The sequence below is a fragment of the Oryzias latipes genome, chromosome 6 (assembly GCF_002234675.1).
Source record: "Oryzias latipes chromosome 6, ASM223467v1".
NCBI lineage: Eukaryota > Metazoa > Chordata > Actinopteri > Beloniformes > Adrianichthyidae > Oryzias > Oryzias latipes.
Window position 1 is genome coordinate 4,619,072 of NC_019864.2, and position 23,642 is coordinate 4,642,713.

The following is a 23,642-nucleotide window of genomic DNA, read 5'->3' on the forward strand; positions in this document are numbered from 1 at the left end:
TTTCTCCACGGCGCACTTGACCATCTCCCACGGCACACTAGTGTGCCGCGGCACACTGGTTGAAAAACACTGGTCTAAAGAGCACCTGAACTGTTGGTTTTGCCTATTTGATTTTGTACACTTGAAAATGAAAATAAAATATTGCAAAAGTTGATTTTCTCCAAAGCAAGAGGGCTGACCATGGCCCCTAAGAAACAACAGGACTATGAAGACCTTAAAAAGATTCTTGATGATATCAAAGCCTCTTGTATCCTTTCATGGAGCTAGTGACCGCTAAGCTAACACCTCTGATGGAGGTGATGGAAGACTTCCGAAGATTCCAAGCTCAAAACGAGCAAAAAGATAACCGGGTCGACATTCTTGAGAAAAGAGTGGACGACATGGAACAACAAGCAAGGAGGAATAATGTCATTCTCACTGGAGAACCGATCAAACCTCGGGCAAAGCTAAATGCAGCTGGAGTTAGCATTGCTAAAGCTAATAGCGCTAGCATTCCTAGCGGTTCTTCTAACCCAAGGGTCGGGAACCTATGGCTCGCGAGCCATATATGGCTCTTTTGATGGTCACATGTGGCTCGCAGACAAATCCTTGAAAAACCTTTACTATTATCTATTATTTCACAGAGTTTGTACCACCCGGAAACCTGTGAATTGCCGTGCCTAAAGCTGCATGCTCCCGTCTCTGAGGAAGAGCGCATAGTTTCGGGGACGGGATGTGTGAGGAAGAAAGCCGGGGGGGAGGGGGGGGACCGGCAGCAGGTGAATCGCGCAGGGATTGTAAAAACGTAAACCCGCTGCCCGTCACTCACTGCAGCGTGTGAGTGAGTGTTTGGTTCCTTGTCCACATCTAAAGAACATTCAGACCTAAGATCCCGTTTAAAGTCTCAACGCCTGCATGAAGCAGAAACTCACCACGTATCAACTACACTAGACCATCAGCAAAACTACCACGAGAAATACTCATCATTTATTAGCAACAGCATAATGAAGTTTTTAAAAAGAATCCACAGACCTATTGTACTTTAAAAGTGTTGAAATTACATCAAATGCACACATTCACTTGTATATTTAGTTTTAAACATATTGTCGCGGACTGAGTTTAACTTGGCTGTTGGGCCGCGTTAAAAGTTCTGGAGTTCATGGAACGCATCGATCAGGCAGAGATCTGATTGGCCCTCAGTTCTGTCGCTCAACCTGTTGTTAGGGAGTTTGGACCAATGGGGTTCAGCTATGGGCCGAATAAAGGAAATGGGAGGGCTGGAGCGGGAGGGGGGAATATAAAGTTGGGAGAAGCGCTCTCGTCTCGGCGGGAGAGATTCAGGAGTTGCTGAATTAATTGAACGGCGTTTCTTGCGGTCTACAGTAACCAGAATAAAGAACCTTAAAAGAGGTTAAGTCTCCGTGCCTCAGTGTGGGAAAGGGACACAACATTATTGTATGGCTCTTTCGAAATTACATTTAAAAATATGTGGCGTTTATGGCTCTCTTGGCCAAAAAGGTTCCCGACCCCTGTTCTAACCCTTGTGCTATCTTTGATGACCCCACCCTTCCATTGACGCGTTCTCCCTACCATGACAAAGGTGGATAAAGGTGGAAAGATTTCATGTAATCTGTGGACACCAGTGAAGATCACAAATCATTGAAGAAAAGTACCGTAATTTCCGGCTACTTTTTTCCTGCGCTTACAGTCCTGCGGCTTATTCAGTGACACGGCTAATTTATGGATTTAATTAGCGGCAGCCATGTACGTACTTTCGAACTCAGTGAATAGTTTGAATTCTTTATCTAACACCAACCACAAGGCATTTATATTCAACACACCTCTAAGCAGCCAAACAGCATGGATTTGACTTCAGGTCTTAGACACTTCAGTCATGGTTCAACAAAATGAAACACGCATGCCCGGCCGCATCCCAGAATCCTTTGGTGCCATTAGACCCAACGTGCACCAGATCGCCGCTACAATATGATGAAGCTTCCAAGTTAAAAGCAATCGTTAAAAGCAGCGTAAAAAAGTCCACCGTCACCAACGGGTTTGGAAAAGCCGGTTTGCTGCGTGACGGAGAGAACAGCGCATGGAGTGAATTTACACTCCATTTACGGTTTCTAAGGAAACCGTAAAAGCGGAATTTTGCTTTGAAAAACTCACAGCCTCCGTGTGAGCTGGAGACATCTTCTCCTGCTGATTGAGCTGCGGGGCCGATGGCAGTCTGAAGGCTCCCACACGTAACAACGCACCCGCCCCTCATACACAAAACGTACAGTATTAAATCCGTTTGCTTTGCACAGAAACGATTTGCTCCATCCACCGGCGCAACGGGGACGAAGCGCTCCTCCTTGAAGCCGCCCTGGCCAGAGGTGTCGGAGTAGATAGGAAGGGGAGACAAGGAGCGCGCGGGGCGGGAGCGGAGCGCAGAGGCGTCCGCGGAGTGCAGAGGCTTCTGAATTCTGACGCACGCGCCGCACTGAGGCGCGCGTATCGCGCTGAGGCGCGCGCTTTTCAGTCGCCGCTGCTGTATTTTACCGGTGTGTTTTTTTAACCAGCCCTGTTACTCCCACAACGCTGCCGCGACACAAGCGGAAGGAGAGCTGTACCCGTTCACCCCTCCATGCACTGCTGATACTTGCTCATTCTTAAACACGTACAACAGAATGGCGAGCCTTTAGCCCCTAAGACTCATGGGAAATGTGGAATCGCGGATGTAAATTTCCTCATCATAACTGAGGGATGTAATGTTGATTATATGGTTACTGTTTGTAATTTTATGTAAGATACCTAGATTGTCAATAAGTAAAAAAAAATGAAATAAAAACACCATAACTGAGGAACTTGTGAACAGAATAGAGGTCCATGCTGTTTGACAGATGTCGATACACTCAAATACATGAGCCAGAGGCAAAGCTGGCACCACCCACAATGTGCTAATGTATTGTACTCACTCTGGGATGCTGGCCGTATATATCGCCTAACACATGCGCGGCTTGTAGTCTGACGCGGTTTGTGTATGTATAAAAATAATGAAACACGAGAAAATGGGTGGGTGCGGCTTGTAATCGGGTGCGCTTTGTAGTCCGGAATTTACGGTAATTCATCTTTGTCATGTGCTTTATTGATACTTCAGGATTCTTAATTCTGTCTGATAAAAGCTAGGAACCGGATAATGATAAATCATGTCATAAAATGGTTATAGTATAACGGAGTGGGATTATATAAATTCGCTTCCTTCCGCTCCCTTTCAAGCAATATTTATTAATATGTCTAATTATCGTAAGTTTGATTCGTCATTGTATGAATGTATAACTGATGATTGTATTGTTGTTGTGTATTATTCTTATTTGATTGCTTGAAATAAACCATATAAAAAAAAACATCTTCTTTCTAATCCTAATATTTTTTTCATGGTATTTTTTCTTTACTACAAGTTATCGGTATTCAAAACATAAACTGACCAATCAGATGCCTCAGTAATAGCATGGTGCCCGCTGATCCCCACCTTGAATGATTGATTGACAGATTCTTCCAAGCCACTTTCATTGGAAGGGGTGTGGACTTCAAACAAGCTTACTCCTGATTGGCGACAGTAGTTGCCATAGAAACGGTGACTCAAAGCAACCAATCACAAATGGCGACTGAACTGGCTTCATTTGGTTGGTCATTTTCTATGGGTGACGTCACATCAGTCCAGTTCTCTTACACACTCAGTGGAACAGACTCACGGCAGGGTCAGAACAGTTCCAGTTAACACCCTAACTGCAGAAACAAGCAGCTTTAACGTAGAGGCAGGTCCATCATGCCTGAATGAAGCTGCTACACGTCATGACAGCAGCACCATGAAAGCGGGTCGTACTCACAGCTGCTCTCTCCTCCTCAGACCCGGGTGGTTTTGCTGAACTGGTGCGCCTGGTTCTTACGCATGCGGCGTCCGGGAGAAGCCAAAGTCCTTCTGGCATGTCACAATATGGGCAAGCGCCAACGAGGGAGCCTCTCCAGCCTGGAGCTCAGCATTAACCCTGTGTCTGTCCCCCCCCAGCCACATGTTACCAACAGCAACCTTCTCTATGTGGGCTTTCAAGGGGTGGAGGGGCTGCACTGTGGCTCAGCCACAGATCCAGAGCCGCTCTGCGCACGGTTCATTGAGGAAGACTTTCTGAGAGTGGGAGGTGGGACAAGAAGAAGACAAGGAGGGGTCCTGAATGACTCCGCCCTAGAGGTGGAGCTGCAGCAGATCCTGGAGGAGGTTAGGTTCATTGGTCAGCGTTTCCGCAACCAGGACCAGGAGAAGGCGGCGTGCAGCGAGTGGAAGTTTGCCGCAGCGGTCATCGACCGCCTCTGCCTGGTGGCCTTCTCTGTCTTCACCATCCTCTGCACCATCGGCATCCTCATGTCTGCCCCCAACTTTGTGGAAGCCATCTCCAAAGACTTCTTCAGCTGAGGAGAGGAGATCTGTCCCCAGGGTGCAACTTGCAGCATGAATAGGGTCGGTGCCGTCAGCCGCAGGCCTCCCCCCACAGAAAACTCCTTTCCCTTCATTTCCACTGAAGATCGTTCAAACTGCTGAAGAGCTCTACCGTTAGGCTGAAGTTAACCTTTTCAAAGAGGAAAGTCTTCAGCTGTGAGCTGAATACTTCCTTCTGCAGATCACAGACCTCTGAGCAACCATTCCTGCCAGTGCTCAAACACGAGGATTTCTGAGGTTTTTAGCAACAATTGTAAAAAGGATAAAAAGCTCAAAATCAACTCCTGTGTTTCATGAGCTCATGTCTTCAGCTGTCCCAGGCATCACATGTTTGCTTGAGGCTCTTCATCCGTCTGCCATCAGGTCGGTGCACAGCTTTCTCATGCATGGGCCCGTGTTTCCTTTGGTTACCTGTGACTTCCACCTGAAGCATGGTTCATAAACTGACCTGAACTCTGTTCCAGATCGTATCCAGAGGCTTTTACTAGTTATTGACTGATAGAACTCTTTGCCTCCTTAACCAGTTTTTTCTGTGTGGTCCTGAAATGCTCTTTTAGATTCTCTAAAGATGAAGTTAGATCTTTGCAGGATAAAACTTGATTGTGAACAATGTGCTCTGTTCTTGCATAACATGAACACCATCTTCTGAATAGGGAGCATGTTCCAGATGAGCTGCAATGCTTCCTGCATTTCAGCCGTGTTTGGATGAAGAACCACTCGAGTGACCCCCATCCACCTCAGGGCTGAGGATCAGCCCACTTTTAGTCTTTTAATCAGACCAGGACCGAAATTCCTTCATAAAAAAATCCATTCATCACCTTCAACATTCTAAAATGTCTTTTTCTACCTGTGAACCTGTACAGAAGAAGGTGATCACAGCCGTACAGTTAACGGAGAATATCTGACGGATCCTCAACCGAGATATTGAAGCGTCACGTGGGACAGGCCGTTTGGTTCACTCCACCCAGCTCCATTACTCTCCAGAAATGTTTGTAATGTTTTGTTGAGTCCACCCACATGCCAATCAAGAAACATTACTTGTTCCCAAAGTGGAGATTTCAGCAGTTATAAAAAAAAACAATGAAACAATAAATGTCAAAAGTTTCTGCATCCTGACCTCCAGTGGTCTTCGGAGGAACTACAACACGTGTCAAAGTCAAGGCCCGGGGGCCGAATGTGGCCCGCAATGTCACTTTATGTGGCCCACAAGAGCATAAAAGTTTTTAACTACTTAAAATATAATTTTATTTTAGTTAATTACATATTATTTATGTGTGGCTGCAGTTGTAATTATGCATTGTTTGCAGGTCTTATGTGTGTTTGCAGACATATTGTTGTCATCAAACCATCAGTTGGATACAAGGCTGTGTGCAGCCTTTTTTGGTAAAATGTTACACGTGTCATAAATGTTCTTTCTAGCTCAGTTTTATGTTATTTGTCTTTATTCACTCGGACAGTTTGATCCTTAATTATTAATGGAGTTATGTGGGTTTTAATAAGTGGACAAAATTTAAAAGGATTTATGCTAAAGCAACAAGCAAACAAATGTTTTCTATACAACTGTAATTGTCACTTTAAAAAGTTATAATAAATAAATAATGAGGTATTTAGCATTAAGGAGTAGTTACATTTATTTTGCATTACATTTAGTTACATGTATAAGTTATATTTGCCCCTTTGAGGACAGCTTTATGCTGATGTGGCCCTCAGTGAAAATGAGTTTGACCCCCCTGATCTCCAACATTTGGTGTGGAACAGAAAGTGGGGGTTTGCAGACGGGACGCTCTCTCTTTGGCTGTTGACTCTTTATAGTAGCTTTATGAGGGTAAATGTTTGTGAAAATGAAAGGTTTACTTCAGTTTAAATATGTACAGAACAAGCGTAGACAAAAACAAACAAATCATCAATACAGAAACAAAATGCTTCAAGTCGAAGAATTAAGATTAAAGAATTCACAGGCATTCAAAGCTATGCAGAGCACTGACAAACAGTCTATGAAAGATGCAACGCTAAACATGACGAGCAAAACAGAACAAAGAAGCCAGCCCCCTCGGAGGTTGCCTCACAGAAACAGGTACCGGGTCAGGCCCCCTCCCCTGAGCTCGCGAAGGCGCTGGCAGTGCCGCAGCATGTTCAAGATCCCCTGGAAGCGTTTGTCCACCTTCATCTGGGTAAACTCGCGAATGTCCTCCTCCACCACAAAGAACTGACCTGCAACACACAAACAGCAGCTGCAGTCTGCTCTGACGGATCAGAACCCACAGATCCCGGCCCGCATTTCCAGCTGGGTTCTACCTTTTTCACAGCGAGGTCAAAGCAGTTCTTCAGGTAACATGCTACCTTAGAGTCACACAAGACGCTTCTTAAACCAAAGTGAGGGAAACAATAGTTTAACCAGAGAGACGCCTGTATGATGTTTGGGGGTCTTCAGGGAGACGTCTGGGCCAGGACCTTCAGAATTTCCTGAGAAGTTCACTGCAGACGTCCTGAGACGTCCTAAAAAGCCCCTCCCACTGGCACATTTGTCAAACTTTCCCATTCACAGACTTCTGACAAGTCGAATCCTACAGGGCCCAGGACTTGAACCAGCAGCCCTCCAGCTGAAGCCCCCCCACAGTCATCACAGCGTACCTTTGGTCTCTTTGTTCTCCTGGTCCTTGAAGCGCTGGTGCAGCTTGCGAGCGTGGTTGCTCAGTCCTTTCACAGGCTGGTGGAGGATCTTGTACTTGGCGGTTGCAGCGGCGTTCATGCTGCTCACCGCCGCATTCAGCTGCTCGTATGACACGCGGCCTCTCATGTACCTGCGGCGCACAGCACGGTTACAGCAGCAGAGACGTCCAAAGGCCTCGGGGGCAGCGGTGGATGAGACTCACTGAGGGATGCTCTCAAACTCCAGAGTGGTGATGAAGCTCATCTCCTTGGTGAAGTTCCTGCTGGTCTTTTTGGGGTTTCCTGCAGGTGCCGGCTGAATGTCCACACCTTCCTTCGGCTTCATTCCAGCCTCCTTTCCACTGAGAGACCATGGAGCAGACAGAAGCTCTGAGCCTGTCACTCACCGCCAAACACCAAACAGCTTTCTGCAACCTCAAAAGGGTCAACAGATTTCAAAACAAAACTGTCTGTGTGTGTGTGTGTGTGTGTGTGTGAGAGACTTCATGTTGAAAAACTGCTGAAAGAGCTAGAGAGAAAACATGAAGCAGTCAACGGACACATGTGGCTCACGGCGGCTATACAACTATCTTCAAGTGACTTAAAAGTTGCTTTTCTCCAAAGACAGACAGTTGACCATGACTAAGAAAAACTAAGCAACAGGTGACTACAATGACATTAACGAGATTCCAAGCTACATTGTATCCCTTCATGGAGCGAGTGCAGGGCTCCAGACTGCGACCATTTGGTCGCATTTTGCGACCAAAATTTGAGAGTGTGCGACTGAATTTTACATCCAGTCGCACATGTGCTACCAGTAATTTTGCCTCCCCCACCCTCCGTATTTTTTTATACATTAAACATGGAAGGGGAACGTCAATGATCAATGAAATAATCAATGAGACGCGAGCGCACACGCACGCAGGCAGATACACACACTCGCGCACATACTCATGAAATGCGAGCACGTACACTCTCGCTTGATGCCAGTGTGTGAGGCGGCCACTGCGTGTGAGAAGCATGGGGAAAGCCACTGTGAGTGGCTAAAATGCGTGTAGGGGGAGGGGCCTAGAGATAATCGAGCGCGTATTAACATCTGTGGGAAGGGAACGGAGACAAATATCATCACAACCTGATATGTGCGTCTGAGCTAAGAGCAAGCGAACTATTGATTTGTTCTTCCCACCAGCGGCTAGTGTACCGGTGCCAGAGTGTACAGCAGGGGTCTCAGACTCGCGGCACGCGGGCTATTTGCGGTCTCCAAGATGATATTTTGCGGCTCCCGCCTTAATATGAAAGTTTAATGTTACTGCAGCCCGCCAGTTTGTCTGAATGACACTTTTTCATTGTCGTGCGCGGAGCTGTTGAACCAACCAATCACAGTGGGGTAAATGACTATTGGGGGCGTTACAATGACTGGGCTTGAAAGCAGGAAACCTGACAGCCCCCTCCCTCCCCGGACCACATTAAGGAGTTCCTTACTGTCCTTTTTTGAACGTATCTATTCGCTCGTAATTTTCTACATACACGCAGTCCGTGCTGAACTTTTCTATGGGTCACACAGACCCGGAGGAAGTTTAAGTTTTGGTTACGGTTACGGCGGCGCATCAAACCAAACCAAGGGCTCCAGACTAACTTTTTTCACTAGGAGCACTGTGGCCCCAACTGAAAATTTTAGGGCCACAACCAGAAAATTTAGGGTCACAACCAGAAAATTTAGGGGCGCATACCGTAAATCAACATGCTAACCAAATCTACTAATTTCCACTGTATTACTAATAAATACTTCAATAATAGATGCAGAAATTACAATGCGCTGTTTCAAATTCAGTGTCACATTTTAATCTGCACTTTTGAAAATGCAACAACAAGGTAAACTGACAGCAGAAGGTAAACTGTAAAAGAACGGGCGATGTTCACTGGATATCAGAACAATCGATACAGATACCTGAGATCAGAGAGAGGCTCAAAAACTGATGGAAATGTATGTTGGTGACACCAAGTAAGTGCAGCCAAGACGCACAATAAGCGTCTTGGCTGCACTTATTTGGTCGCAAAATGCGACCAAATGGTCGCAGTCTGGAGCCCTGGTTTATGCACGGCTGTTACGGCAGCACACCACTCCCGCGGAAGTCGGGTCAGCTGAGGAGAATAAATGTCCCACACCTACATGCGTGACAGCTAAAGGGGCTTGAACTGTAAACCCGTGTGAACAACAACAAGATTAGCCTTAGACACACTGAAAATACATGGGGAAAATGCAACGATAGACATGTTTGAGATGAACCGGCGGCTCGCCTGGATCACTGGGGAGACCAGGCCGGGGGGGGGGGGGGGGGGGGGGGGGCTGTGAGATGAAGGTGAATCTACAGCAAGACTGAAGGAGGACAGGAAATTGGAGTTGTCCTTAACATTCAATTTAGTTTTAATATGCTTCTTCCCCTTAGTATGATCTGTGTTATTATATATTTTATGATTATTTTAATGTTTTGTGATGTATGTAGCCTTTTTTTAATCAATTGGTATTTTAAATTATTTTAATTGATCACTCAAATACAAAAAGCATCAGGACACATGTCCCATAATGCATTGTTTTGTAGTCTGTCGGGCAGCTTTCAGTCAGTTCAGTTTCCAGCTGTGTCCGGGTAGGGTGGCCCCTTGCTCCCACCCCTTTCTCGCGATATATTTAGTGATGATTGACAGGTGATGTTGGAGCAAAAACAAAAATATATGTCACACACCAGGAGATCTGCGCAGCGTTGAGTTCACCTGGGTGATCTCAAACACACTTATTGTGCATCTTGGCTGCACCTATTTGGTGTCACAAAGATAAATTTCCATCTGTTTTCTTTACTATTTGTACTGTCATGACAGCGATGGTGCTGTCAGTTTACCTGTTGTTGCATCTTCAAAAGTGCAGAATAAAATGTGACACTGAATTTGAAACAGCACATTGTAATTTCTGCATCTATTATTAAATTATTTATTAGTAATACAGTGGAAATTAGTAGATTTGGTTAGCATGTTGATTTACGGTATGTGCCCCTAAATGTTCTGGTTGTGCCCCTAAAATTTTCAGTTAGGGGCCACTGTGCTCCTGGTGAAAAAGTTAGTCTGGAGCCCTGGAGTGACCGCTAAGCTAACTCCTCTCATGGAGCTAATGGAAGACTTCCAGAGATTCCGGGCTCAAAACGAGCAACGAGAAAACCGGGTCGACATTCTTGAGAAAAGACTGGACGATGTGGAACAACAAGTAAAGATGAATAATGTCATTCTCACTGGATTACCGATCAAACCTCGGGCAAAGCTGAATGATGCAGGAGCTAGCATTGCTAATGCTAATAGCGCTAGCATTGCTAGCAGTTCTTCTTAAATGGAGAGTCTCTGGAACATGAAGTGGAATCATTTCTCACGTCAAAAGGGATTTCCCTGGATCTCAACACCATCGAGACCTGCCACCCACTCCCCAGGAGAAAGGAGACGGATAAACCAGTGATCCTCATCAGGTTTGTGAATCAAACACACAAGCTAGCTCTGATGAACCAAAGGAAGAATCTGAAGGGATCTGCTGCTTATCTAAACAACTATCTGACCAGAAGGAATGCTGAAATCACCAAACATAAAAGGCTTCTCGGGAAGCGTAAACAGATTGAGAACACTTGGGTTAAAGGCTGCAGGATTTACGTCAAACCACTCAGTCCACCGGACCGGTCCAAGGTTCTGGTTGTTAACACCATGAAAGACTTTGAGAAGTGTTTGATCACAGACGTCTGAAACAACATGCAGTAATAAATCAAAGAGCCAAATATCTTCAAGAAATATGACGCCTGGATTCATCGCTTTCTCCAAAAGTCTGAAGTGACCCTGATTTAAGCAAAGTTCTGACCTGCAGACTACTTGACCTCAACTTTCAGCGCAGCTGATATCAGCTGAAGAAGGATATGGACCTTAGTCTAATGTCTGCAGACATAACAGTGAAGAGAACTATAAACTCTGTTTAAACCCAGAAGAACGGCTGTTAATCAGCAGAAGAAATACCAACCTTGGTCATTCGACAGATTATGGAACCTTTTTTATTTCATTTTACAGCATTACCTTATTATAAAAAATAACAAAATAAATGATTACCGTAATTTCCGGACTATAAGCCGCTACTTTTTTCCTGCGCTTACAGCCCTGCGGCTTATTCAGTGACGCGGCTAATTCATGGATTTAATTGGCGGCCGCCATGTACGTACTTTCGGACTCAGTGAATGGTTTGAATTCTCTATCTAAAACCAAACACAAGTCATATGATTTTCAACACACTTCTAAGCAGCCAAAAAGCATGGACTTGACTTCAGGTCTTAGACACTTCAGTCATGGTTCAACAAAACGAAACACGCATGCCCGGCCGCATCCCAGAATCCTTTGGTGCCATTAGACCCAACGTGCACGTGATCGCCGCTACAATATGATGAAGCTTTCAAGTTAAAAGCAATTGTTAAAAGCAGCGTGAAAAAAATCCACCATCACCAACGGGTTTGGAAAAGCCGGTCAGCTGCGTGACGGAGAGAACAGCGCATGCTCAGGAGTGAATTTACCTCTGAGTCATAGTGACTCAGCTGGCTGCACGTAAATATGTGGGAATAACATAAGCCTTTAATTTGTCGGGACACGACTGGAAACACAAATCGATGTGATCGTTTTTACGGTTTCTAAGGACTGAGCGGAATTTTGCTTTGAAAAGCTCACACCGACCCACAGCCGCCGTGTGAGCTGGAGACATGTTCTGCTGCTCGTTCACATAAGAGCTGCGGGGCCGATGGCAGTCTGATGGCTCCCACACGTAACAACGCATCCTCCCCTCATACACAAAACGTTCAGTATTAAGTCCGATTGCTCTGCACAGACACGATTTGCTCCGTCCAGCGCAGAATGGGGACGAAGTGTTCTTCCCTGGGAGACAAAGAGCCCGCTTGGCGAGCGCGGAGCGCAGAGGCGTCCGCAGAGCAACAGTGTTTGTTGTGGAAGGAAACTTCTTACGAACGCGCCGCGCTGAGGCGCGCGCCTTTCAGTCGCCGCTGCTTTATTTTACTGGTGTTACTACTTCCATAACGCTGCCGCGACACAAGCGGAAGGAGAGCTGTTCCCGTTCACCCCTCCATGCACTGCTGATACTTGCTCATTCTTAAACACGTACAACAGTGTGACGAGGCGAGCGTTGGCCCCGCCTTTAGCCCCTAAGACTCATGGGAAATGGGGAATCGGGGATGTAAATTTCCTCATCATAACTGAGGGATGTAATGTTGATTATATGGTTACTGTTTGTAATTTTATGTATGATACCTAGATTGTCAATAAGTAAAAAAAAAATAAAAAAAAATAACCATAACTGAGGAACTTATGAACAGAATAGAGTTCCATGCTGTTTGGCAGATGTAGGTGTATTCAAATACATGATCTTGAGGCAAAGCTGACGCCACCCACAGTGTGCTAACGAAGTACACTTAAGGCCCGTACACACCGGGACGAATATTCGCCAGGCGTTATTCGCCAGCGTTTTTCGCCACGTCTTTTGTGTTCACACCCAGGCGATTTTCGCTGACGATGAGCCGAGCGAACATGCAATTTCATTCCCTGACATTAGATGGCGCTTAATGTAAACAGAAATACTCCTGTACACAAGGTGGCGCTGCGCAACTTTACGATTCTTAAAGTCGCTTTTCACTCAGAAGAAGAGAGCAAGTATTTACGCGCTTGTCCGAATAATACAAAGAAAACATGAATATTTCAAACACCAGTAGCTCCAACTGGTGATTGGTTCGGGGATATTTAAGAATGTCCGTCATTATTTCTTCGCAGCAGTGTAGACGCTACTTGGCGTCTATCTTCTTCACTGGTATGTGTGCTCAGCAACGCAGTTTTGTGTTTGAGCGCCCCCAAGTTGTGTTTTACTGTATCTTCAGAAGCTCCAGACACGTGTGCAAAAGCGCAATTCTCATTGGTCGAATAGATTTCGACGCGACGCGTCGAAAAAAAAAACGAACCCGAGGCGTTTTTTTTTTTTGACGCTTTGGCGCGTGGCGTTTTTTCGCGTCGGTGTGCACACTCACATTGGTGCCCTTTGTTTAGTCACGAGGCGTTAAACGTCGGCGAAAATCGCCGGCGAAATTCGTCCCGGTGTGAACAGGCCTTTACTCTGGGAATCAGGATGTGAATTGTCAGGATGACAATGATGCCTAGTACATGCGGCTTGTACTCCGACGCGGTTTGTGTATGTACAAAAGTAGTTAAACACGTGAAAATGGGTGGGTGCGGCTAGTAATCGGGTGCGCTTTGTAGTCCGGAATTTACGGTAATCAATTATTGAAAATGGTTAAATTGATTGACTTCTAATTATATTAATTCACTTGCTCCAAAACTTGATTCATTATTTTTCCTAATGAAACATAATTTGTACATATATTATATCATATACTATTATGTCCATTTTACTGATAAAGTATTATTTTTAATCACATACATGATTCTTCTAATGAATATAATCTGCATTTGCAATGTTGATTTCTAAAATAGTTATATTTTACATAATATTTTAAGTAATTCATCTTTGTCATGTTTTTTATTGATACTTCAGGATTCTTAATTCTGTCTGATAAAGTTATGAACTGGATAATGATAAATCATGTACCGTAATAAATTGGTTACGGTAGAACAGGGGTGGGATTATATAAGTTTGCTTCCTTCCACTCCCTTTCAAGTAATCTTTGATTTAATATCTAATTATCCTAAGTTAATTTGTCTTTGAATGAATGTATGAATGCTTATTGTATTGTTTTGTGCATTATTCCTTGAAATAAACCATTTCAAATCAAAGCAGAGGAAGTAGATTCTCTTCTTCTCCTGAATAATCTCCTTCAAATGACTTCCTTTCACCTCTGAATCCTACAGGAAGGATTCCCTTAAAAACACGGCAGACCGCTGGGAAGTTAAGTCTTTTTCTGTTTGTTCTTGTTTTGACTTGAACATTTTAGGCTAAAGTTTTGCCTGGAAGCATCTTCAGGGCTGACCTAAACCGTTCTACTTTAGCTCAGTTCACCTGTTTGTTTCAAACAAACGTGTCTATTGAGGTTTATTTATGTCCTTATTTGGTTGTTTGTCTATTTTCATTTTTTTTTATTCCTGTAACTCCAGTGTTTTCCTCAGAGGGATCCTCCACATCGGCGACTGACCCTTCTCAGTGAACCAGGGCGCTGCAGTGAATCTACCGGGTCTGACTCTTATGCTTAGATCTGGGGGGTCCTTTAGTAGCATTTGAGTGTGTGGGGGGGCACTGATGTGGACATGTCCCCAAAATATTGTGTCCTCACTTCAGTACAAAGCTAGATTCCTACATTGCATCATTTTAGTGAATCGTTTTATGTTTTACCGTGGTGTGTGTGTGTGTGGGGGGGGGGGGTATGGATAACATACATATTTTTTGTGTAACGTTTGGTTTTTGGATTATGTTTTTATGTAAAGCACTTGCAGTAACAGGAGTTGGGAAAGTGCTTTTGATTGGAACAAATCATCCGCTGAGGTCATATTATCAACAAGCAAGGAGGTGGTTCTGTTTCCCTGAAGGAAGCGTCTGCGATTCGTCTGAGTCGTTCCACAAGCCTTTGCCCTCACCTGAGCGCGCTCTTCATCCTGGGAATGTGAGGAGGCATGTGGTCCTTCATGTGCTGCACGTCCTGCAGAGCCTGCTGGTAGACGGCCTGCATCTCCTGAAAGGACCCAGATGTGCTTCACACTTCAGACACATCCCATCCTCACCTCCACAGCTTCAGTCCTTTCATGGAATCTCCGCCAACATCTGAAACACCGACCGCACCTTCAGCTTCTGCAGCTGCTGCTTCTGCTCATCAACACATTTTTCGAACTCTTCCAGGAGCCGCTCCAGTCCACAGAGTTCTTGTCCAAACTTCTTCATCTTAATTTGAGGCAATTCTAAACGGAGAGCAGAAGACTCCGGTTGGGTTTGCAGAACACGATGAAGAGGAACTCTCACACTGACGTCCACTCTTACCTACAACCCACAGATCCAGCATCTGCTGCAAGCTCCAGATTTTTTCATGAAAGTGTCGACTGATGTCTTCAAGGCCCGACATTTTCCTGAGGCTTCAACAGCTATGGAGGTCAGAGCAGCACTTTCAGATGTTTATCAGGAGGTCAGCCGCTGAAAGACAAACACGACCTTCACTGAACCTCCACAAGGAGCAGCTCAAACGCTCCTGTTTTTCACTGAAACCTCATCAGACAGACACACACGCTCGACTGGACATAAAAGAATCCTCCCTGATGGGGACACGAGAGCTTTGGAGGCGCATCACTCAGGTAAGCTTTGAGGGCGTGGCCTCTGACCCAGATTTTGTTAAAGACCCAGTGTGATAAAAATTGTGTTTTGAATATGCTTTTGTGGAATCTTTCTCACAATGGAGGTCATATATTCAATAACTTAAGATTAAACTGCATTTCTGAGTATTTCTTTATTCAAATCATTTTGAACCAGACCAAAATACGCTGTTGGAAAAAGCCTGTAGTTGTGATGCAGGTGCTGCGATCAGCAGACCTCCAGCTCCTTGCTCCGCCCCTTTCTGATCATCCCCCTGCAGACCAACAGAACGTCTTTGTTTTCCTGGTCTGAGCTGGAGTCTGGATCTAAACTGGATGGCTCCAACATTGCTCACCATTTTTGTTGCACCGCTAATGTTAGGTTGGGGCTGTAAGCTAGCAGAAGAGCATGTAAACAGATGCTGGGAAGTGGGGGCGGGCATGCTCCAAGTCAGTGCATAACCCTGGTCGTCGAGGCAGACTGTCCTGCATGTTTTCCATGTTGCCGTGCTTATGCACACCCAACTCCGCTCTTCATCGGGCTCTGCAGCCGCCTGACGATGATGGTCATCAAAGGTGGGGGGGGTTTCAGCAGGTCTGCTAAGAGTTACCAGTCCCACACACAAATCTCTGAACTCCTGTCTGTCGTTCTGCAGAAACTAGGTCCTAGAAAACTACACAGAGTTTGGGCTGAAAACAGCATAATTATTATTAAAAGACCACTGGTCCACTGATCTAAAAATAGATCAATAGATGATCGGAGAAGGACTTTAAACAGCTCTTTTCAGTCTTTAGCAGAAAAATGTTTCAAGAATAATGAATGGAGTTCAGAAACTTTCTGGTTTCTGCCCTAAATCCTTCCTGCGCACGCGCAGCGTCACACATCCTGCACACCTGGTTCCGGTTCGGCTACCCTGGTTCTCTGCATGTCCGCCAGGCTCTCAGATGTAAGCATGCGCTGCTCACAGCCTGGATTCGAACCTTAAACAAATCCCAGGCACAACATCGTCTAATCTGAGTGTTACCTTAAAGTAATGGGATTACAGGAGAACTGTAACGTGTTTCAGACTATAAGCGAGAGAACGTGTTGAAAGTGAAAGACAAAAAGGTCTTAGCTAATCAAGGAGACAAACAAGTGTTTCTTAAAGTTCCACTCCGATCACATTTGGATTTTTTTCCCATCAGCTACGTCACTGCAAGCCAGGCTTTTCTATCTGCTCCGGACTCATCACGATTAGAAAAATACTCAAAACCGCAGGCTTTTTTAAATACATGTCCTCCACCGTGGAACAACTGCTAAAGGAGCATGTTAAAAACACTTCTCTATTATTGCAGTGGGTCTTTAAGACGCCTAAACGTCCGAGCAGCCGTACGTCCCTGAACGCTCCAGTCCCGTAACGAGGGAACCGACATCCGTCTCACCTTACGTGTGAACGCATTTAAGAGAACAACCAGCCCGTTTCCGGTCGACCCACGCTGGCCCGGTGTGTGCATGCAGCCTAAAGAACCAGAACCAGTTCCGTAGCAGGTCCAAAAGAAGGCGGACTCACGCTTGGGTTGGTTTCTGCTCCCCTTCTTACTTTTCGCGGCGTGTTTGAAATTATCGTACGTCACGCGCATGCGCCGTACCCACGCTGCATTTTCGACGCCTTGGAAAATCAAACGCTTCGAAACACTTCAGCAGAAAAGAAACCGATTATTCATTATATCAAATGCAACTAATCGCTGCTGCTGCTGCACGTCATCAAAATAAACTTCAGCAAGAGGACAAAACGCACAAAAAACGTTCATCGCAGCTCGTGGAAGGAAGTTCTGACAAGACCAGGGGATTCCAGGAAAACTAAAGTACGCCTTCTTGATTTTTGTCTTTTTTCCCCCCAACACAGGAAGTATAATTGCTCATTTGGTGATTAGCAGTCATTTTGTTGAAATTGAGGGTCCCATTGGTGGAAGAGAGCTCTCATATATCTGAATATTTCAGCTTTTGACGCTATCAACAAGTAAAATAGTCAACTCTCCGACAGACCCAGAAGTTACCACAGCTCCAATATCCGAGGTTTCTCCATGAACCCGTTAAAACGAGTATTTCTTTTCCAATAAACTTTTTTTGCACATTTTTCCGTTTACAGAAATTCACATTCAGTTGCACAATAAAGAAACATTTGCTAATATCAAACACAAATATAACACAAAACAACAATAATAGCAATGAGCCTTTTGTGTGTCTCTTTTTTTTTCTTTTTTTTAATGCTCATATACAAACCAAGTTAGGGTGAACAAACGTTATAAATGCGCATATAGAAAAAAACTAAATAACATTTAAATAATAGGCAAAGGCAAGGCAAAAAACAATTCAAAATAACAATACTTTTACTATATTTTGATAAATAACTGTAGTTTTCTTATTTTTGTTTGGAATGCATTTAAGACACTTATAATAATCAGAAAAATAATAATAAAAAAAAACGTTAAACGTGAGTATGGGATGCCGTTTGGACGGTGACAGAGTCAAATATTAACAACAAAATGTAGCCAGTTTTAGGATAAAAGATACAGGTTTTCTTTTCTAAATGCACATGTTCACCTTTTAACTTGTGCGTTTATAAATGTAACTTTTACTAAATGTTTAGTTAGAAAGCTAAATATTTGCCATAAAGTTAAATAATTTTTTTTATATATTTAGCCTTTTAACTAAATATTTAGTTTGTAAACTAAATACATAATTTAAAAATATATATATTTCGTTTGCAAATTAAATATTAGGATCTGACCTAAATATTTATTTTCAATTCAATTTTGTTTATATGTTCCAATATTAAAACAATATTCGCCTCATTGGTCTTCATACGGGTAATTGTATTCAAACATGAAATCCTAAAGAACAGGAAGTCATAGAATTTAATAGGTAAATTCTAAACTAAACTTTAACTAAACTAAACTGGGCATTCCTGCCCTTAGATCCTCCTCTGTAAGGAAAAAATCCTAAAACAAATGATCCCAGAAAAAAGAAGAAACCTCAGGGGTGTCCACATGAAGGAGGGATCCTCCCCCAGGACGGACAGGCCCTGCACCAGAACTCTTAGAGAGAATCAGTTTATCTAACACTACCACTACATGTTTGTGGCCGTGATGCAGCGGTAGGGCGGTGGAACCATGATCTTAAGATTGCAGGTTCAATTCCCGGCTTGCACGCCCATGTGTCGAGGTGTCCTTGGGCACTGAATCCCCATTGCCTCTGGTGGGAGGCTGGGGCCAGTTTTCTACAGCGGAATCTGGAATCAGAGGGACAATACATGAATCGCACTGCACCAAACATGGCCGGCCCTCCCTATTCGCGAATTACGCAGCCGCGCAGGGCTCCGCCATCATCACCAGGGCCCCGAAGTGGCGGGAAAAAAAAGGCCCAATCTGGCAACCCATTTCATAGCAATACCAACGTACCCCAAATTGTTCATATTTAAATAAACAAATATGACCTTGTGCAAATGCACAATCAACCAATAAATCTCCCATAAATATATAAAAAGATCATGAAATTGTGAAAAACCTGCACACTGATTTTAAATGAGCCACTATACTATTAGTAGTATTCTGCTATGGTTATTTTATTAGCTTTATCATTGCTTATTGCATAATAACAATTCTTGTTTTTTTAGCTGCAGAAGAAACTCCTGTCAACACATCTTCTGTTGAAAGTAAAAACGTTGATGCTGCTGCTGGCAAGTTCAAATCTAGACAATATGGAACCTTTATCACACTTATTGTTTCATTATTACTTGAAAAATAGTATTTTCACATTTGTGCGCACACACACACACAAACACAACAATGAAGGCACTTCTTTCCAATATTCTGCTTTCAGCGTCACAGCAACTGTTCTGTAGATTTGATTGGACTCTTTGTCTTTTCACTGTTTGCTTTTGTTGAAGTTATGCATCTTATGTTCCAGAGGCTCCAAGAGAGGCGTGTCTGGAAGAGAAGCCTACTGGATCCACAATTCCACCAACCTCAAATCCAATTAGTCCAGCTGAATGGACCAACCACACTCTCTGATCCAGGAAGAATGGATTTGGTGCAAAGAGGTCCTTTTCAGACTGAGAAAGACTTTAACTTTCCATAATCCCCCTCAAAATCCCCCTCATTGAGCTGCTGTGTTCTTTATTTTGGATTGTTGTACCGTTATTTGATTTGCTATTAAGTTGCTGTTTTTATTAAAATGGAGTTTTGTGAATGTCATTTGTTGAGTGCCCAATGTTACATTAAAATATATAAATATCTATATACATTTGTCATTCATATTTTTTTCTTTTCACTTTTAAAATTGGTTTGGCACCACTAAATGTGCATCCAACATGCAGGCAATATACTGTATTCAATGCTTCAGCAGCAGCAATAATACATTCACAAAATGTATTAATAGACTTTGAAGCTGCAATAGTTGTTAATAAAGTTTTAAAAAATGTATTAATAGAGAGATCTGATTTATATAACAACAACAGTTGTGTTTTGTTGGTGCTGCTGATCAGTTAGAGGGCCCACAAATTCAATTTCGCCTAGGGCCCCCGGAAGACCAGGGGCCCTAATGCACAGTATGGAAGCATTTCTGTTGCATAATTCAAAATAAAAGTCAGTATCCAAAATGTTTTGTGATTTTCTAAATGACGCTGCATTTGTTGACATAAAAAATAAAATGAAAAAGCAATCCTCCAAAACGTTTTTCTTTTCTTTTTTAACACCGCTCATTCTGTCACTTCATTCAAATGATGAAGGAAATGGTATTTGACATTTAATTATCAAAAAGTTCTCTAGTAAATATTTAGCAAAATTCAATTATAAGGTGAACAAATGCAATTTTACACACCTGAGATATGTGAGCATTAAATGATAAATCTTGGTCAAATAAAACCCCAAGGTTTCTAACTGTGGAATTGGGGGCTATACTTATGCCATCCAGGGAGACTATCTGAGCAGACAGAGCATCTCTGAGGTTTTTAGGACCAAGTATAATGACCTCAGTTTTTTCTGGGTTCAAGAGGAGGTCATTAATTGTCATCCAGGTCTTGATGTCACTGATGCAGGCGTTCAGTTTCTCTATCTGGTCATTCTGGTCAGGCTTCATGGATAAATACAACTGCGTATCATCTGCATAACAATGAAAATTAATGCTGTGTTTCCTGATTATCATTCACATTTTGTGTGAAATCAACATTATCTAATAAAGCTGCAAATGCATTTCATAGACAGAAAACATGAATATTAAAATCCCATATTATTATAATTTGATCAGAATCTAAAATAGTCGAGAGAAAGTCAGAAAGCTCAGTTTTAAATTCTGAAGAAGACTCAAAACTGCTTTTTGAGTCTTCCTGTTTGGGTGGTTTATAGACAATAAGATGCTTTCAAAGGAGTTCTAAACATGCTTGACTTTAGTGTTAAGAAGCAGGCTGGACTGTGATATTACTGCCAAAACACCTCATTTCCCTAAAACTTCTGGATAAATGATTAAATTACATTAAAGCTTCCATGATTAGTTTTTCCAACTAAACATTTAAACTTTAAGTAATAAACTAAATATTTAGATTTTTAACTAAACATTTAGTTTGGTGCTAAATATTTAGTTCCAAACAAAATATTGTTAAACACATATTTTGGTGTTTTTAACATGTTTTTTTGTAGCATTTATCATATGATAATAAATGCAACTACACAACTACATACACATGTACGTGAAAACTACAACTGTATAAATCAAAATTCAGTTGTAGCAGAGTGAGAATACATTACTGGACTCTAATAATCTACTCAAAACATATTTTAAAGGGCAAAAAGCTCAAACACCAGTTTGTGAGAAATCCACTAGCACCACCAAGTGGTAACCATCAGACCGCAGAGCATTTGAAATTCTCTGCTTCTGAAAACAGACAGGCAGACATTTATGAGGTTTGTGTCTCCAGGAGAGCGAATCATTTCTGCCACTGGATTGGAATGAGAACACCACCCTGCTCAGTAAAAAATGTCAAACCAGGATGTACTTCCTGAACATCTCCACCGAGCTTCTCAGTATGTTCTATCAAACAGTCATTGACCGTGCTCTGCTGTACGCTGTGGTGTGCTGGTGTGGCACAAGCAAGAGGAACCTGACCACCTTACCCCTTGTGTTATCTTAGATGACCCCCCCCTTACATTGACGTGTTCTCCCTACCATGACAAAGGTGGATAAAGGTGGAAAGATTTCATGTACTCCATGGACACCAGTGAAGATCACAAATCATTGAAGAAAAAAGGTTCAGCGCTCTCTCTAGTGGGTCTAGATGACCCAACTCCCAACTTTAAAGTGGCTAGGATAGCACAAGGGTTAAGCAAGATCATCAGGAGGGCTCGCTCTGTTGTGGGACTGAAGCTGGCCTCAGTGGAGGAGGAGGCCGAACAACGGACATTGTCCAGACTTTGGACAGGTTATGTGGCACACCCTCTGCATGAGGCCTTCAGTGAGAGAAAGAGCAGCTTCAGCAGCAGACTTTTATCCCTACACTGCACCATGGAGAGCCTTAGAAAGTCTTTAGTCCCACGAGCTCCAGAGAGCTTTTGTTTTTTATTTGACCAGACAGAAATTTTCTGGGAAACTTGATTTTAGGAAATTGTTCTTATTTGCTTTTTATCCTGTTATTTTTTTAATCTTTTTATTTTTTTCATCTATCTATCTATCTATCTATCTATCTATCTATCTATCTATCTATCTATCTATCTATCTATCTATCTATCTATCTATCTATCTATCTATCTATCTATCTATCTATCTATCTATCTGTCTGTCTGTCTGTCTGTCTGTCCGTCCGTCCGTCCGTCCGTCCGTCCGTCCGTCCGTCCGTCCGTCCGTCCGTCCGTCCGTCCGTCCGTCCGTCCGTCCGTCTATCTATCTACGTATCTGTCTGTCTGTCTGTCTGTCTATCTATCTACGTATCTGTCTGTCTGTGTGTAGGTCGATTTTTTTTCATTTTACTATCAGAATATTAAATAGTTTAAAGAATAAGTGCTCTGTAAAGTAGATGATCATCAGAAAAGTCTCAACATCAGAAAACAAAGGGAAAAAAAGAAACAAAAAATAAGACTCACTAATGAGTAGTTTTGATAATGAAAATTTCACTTCAGAAATAGTTTTACATTTACAGTTTTTCTCAGTCGCTTTAGTACAATTCTCAGATCAGAATGAAATTCCCAAAACTATTTGTTCAATCTTCACATCATGATGTCACTTGTGCACATCATATGAATAGTTTCTCACTTCTTTGAACAAGTTGCAATTGCTTTGGTACATCCATGCAAATGATTATGTACAATTCTCTGCTCTTTGCTACATTATCAATTGTTTATGTCATGTTGATCAGAATGTATTATATAGTTCACTGTGCAATAGTCTTGCTCCTCAAAACACCTAGTCATTAGTTCATCGTATAAGTCATTAACTGCAAAATGGTTGACCAAGTTGTCAAAATGTGACAAACATATTTCTATACATCTCCATTATATGTTTTTGTCTAAATCTGTCCTGAATTGGTAAATTGCTCTCAGGTGACTTGACTTCCTCTAACAAAGGTGCATCTCATTGACAATGAATGGGCAAGTATATACTGTATATGGCTGAAGCACAACACAATGTTCTATGTCTGACAATGGAAGGACAAGGAATTGGACGGGGTCAACAGCCAGAGAGAAGACGAAGAGGAAGAGGAGTGAGGCTGCGTGGTGGAGGAGATAGGGGGCAAAACCGAGGAAGAGGCCGAAGACATGTACGTGTTCCTGATGAGATGCGGATGGAGTTCATTTCACGCTACTCTCCTTTCCTTACTGTAACCCTATTGAGGAATTTTTCTCAGCATGGAGATGGAAAGTTTATGATCGCCAGCCACATCCACAAATGACCCTCCTGGCTGCCATGGATGCAGCGTGTGATGACATCACAGCAGACGCCTGCAGAGGCTGGATAAGACACTCTAAAAGATTCTTTCCACGCTGCATTGCAAGAGAGGATATTCGCTGTGATGTGGATGAGAATTTGTGGGCTAACATACAGAAACGATAAGAGGTGTAGGAGGACCACACCAATTCCTACTGCACTGCCTGTACTGTTGTACAGAATATTGTCCTATCTTTTTGTTCCCTTTGTGTTACTGTTTGCAGTGGG

The 23,642-nt window shown here is 43.1% G+C and overlaps 2 protein-coding genes across 3 annotated transcripts in view; one reads left to right on the forward strand and one right to left on the reverse strand.

Moving 5' to 3' along the window:
- The window catches only part of LOC101168927 (neuronal acetylcholine receptor subunit alpha-7), a 46,042-nt gene extending 40,189 nt beyond the window's left edge, over window positions 1–5,853 (forward strand). The window contains exon 10 of the mRNA XM_023955520.1: window positions 3,872–5,853. Coding sequence (XP_023811288.1) covers window positions 3,872–4,432 — 561 coding nt within the window. The 3' untranslated portion in view covers window positions 4,433–5,853. The remainder of the gene's footprint in view (window positions 1–3,871) is intronic.
- Window positions 5,854–6,284: 431 nt separating this feature from the next.
- On the reverse strand, window positions 6,285–17,110 carry ska1 (spindle and kinetochore associated complex subunit 1). Of its 2 annotated transcripts, none has more exons than XM_004086211.4 (7): window positions 17,011–17,110; window positions 15,156–15,305; window positions 14,961–15,076; window positions 14,759–14,853; window positions 7,330–7,467; window positions 7,088–7,257; window positions 6,285–6,667 (listed from the first exon to the last, which is right to left on the reverse strand). In XM_004086211.4, exons 2-7 carry the CDS (start codon window positions 15,235–15,237, stop codon window positions 6,519–6,521), a joined length of 750 nt encoding a protein of 249 aa, XP_004086259.1. In that variant the 5' UTR covers window positions 15,238–15,305; window positions 17,011–17,110; the 3' UTR covers window positions 6,285–6,518. The 2 variants fall into 2 exon arrangements, with proteins under 2 accessions (XP_004086259.1, XP_011471152.1); XM_011472850.3 differs by having other exon boundaries at window positions 16,883–17,076.
- Window positions 17,111–23,642: the final 6,532 nt, after the last annotated feature.

Coding starts and splice junctions, on each gene's coding strand:
- ska1 (XM_004086211.4), bottom strand. CDS start 15,237: ATGTCGGGCCTTGAAGACATCAGTCGACACTTTCATGAAAAAATCTGG. Junction 14,854..14,960: donor AGCAGCTGCAGAAGCTGAAG/GTGCGGTCGGTG, acceptor GGGTCCTTTCAG/GAGATGCAGGCCGTCTACCA. Junction 7,258..7,329: donor GAGTTTGAGAGCATCCCTCA/GTGAGTCTCATC, acceptor TGTGCGCCGCAG/GTACATGAGAGGCCGCGTGT.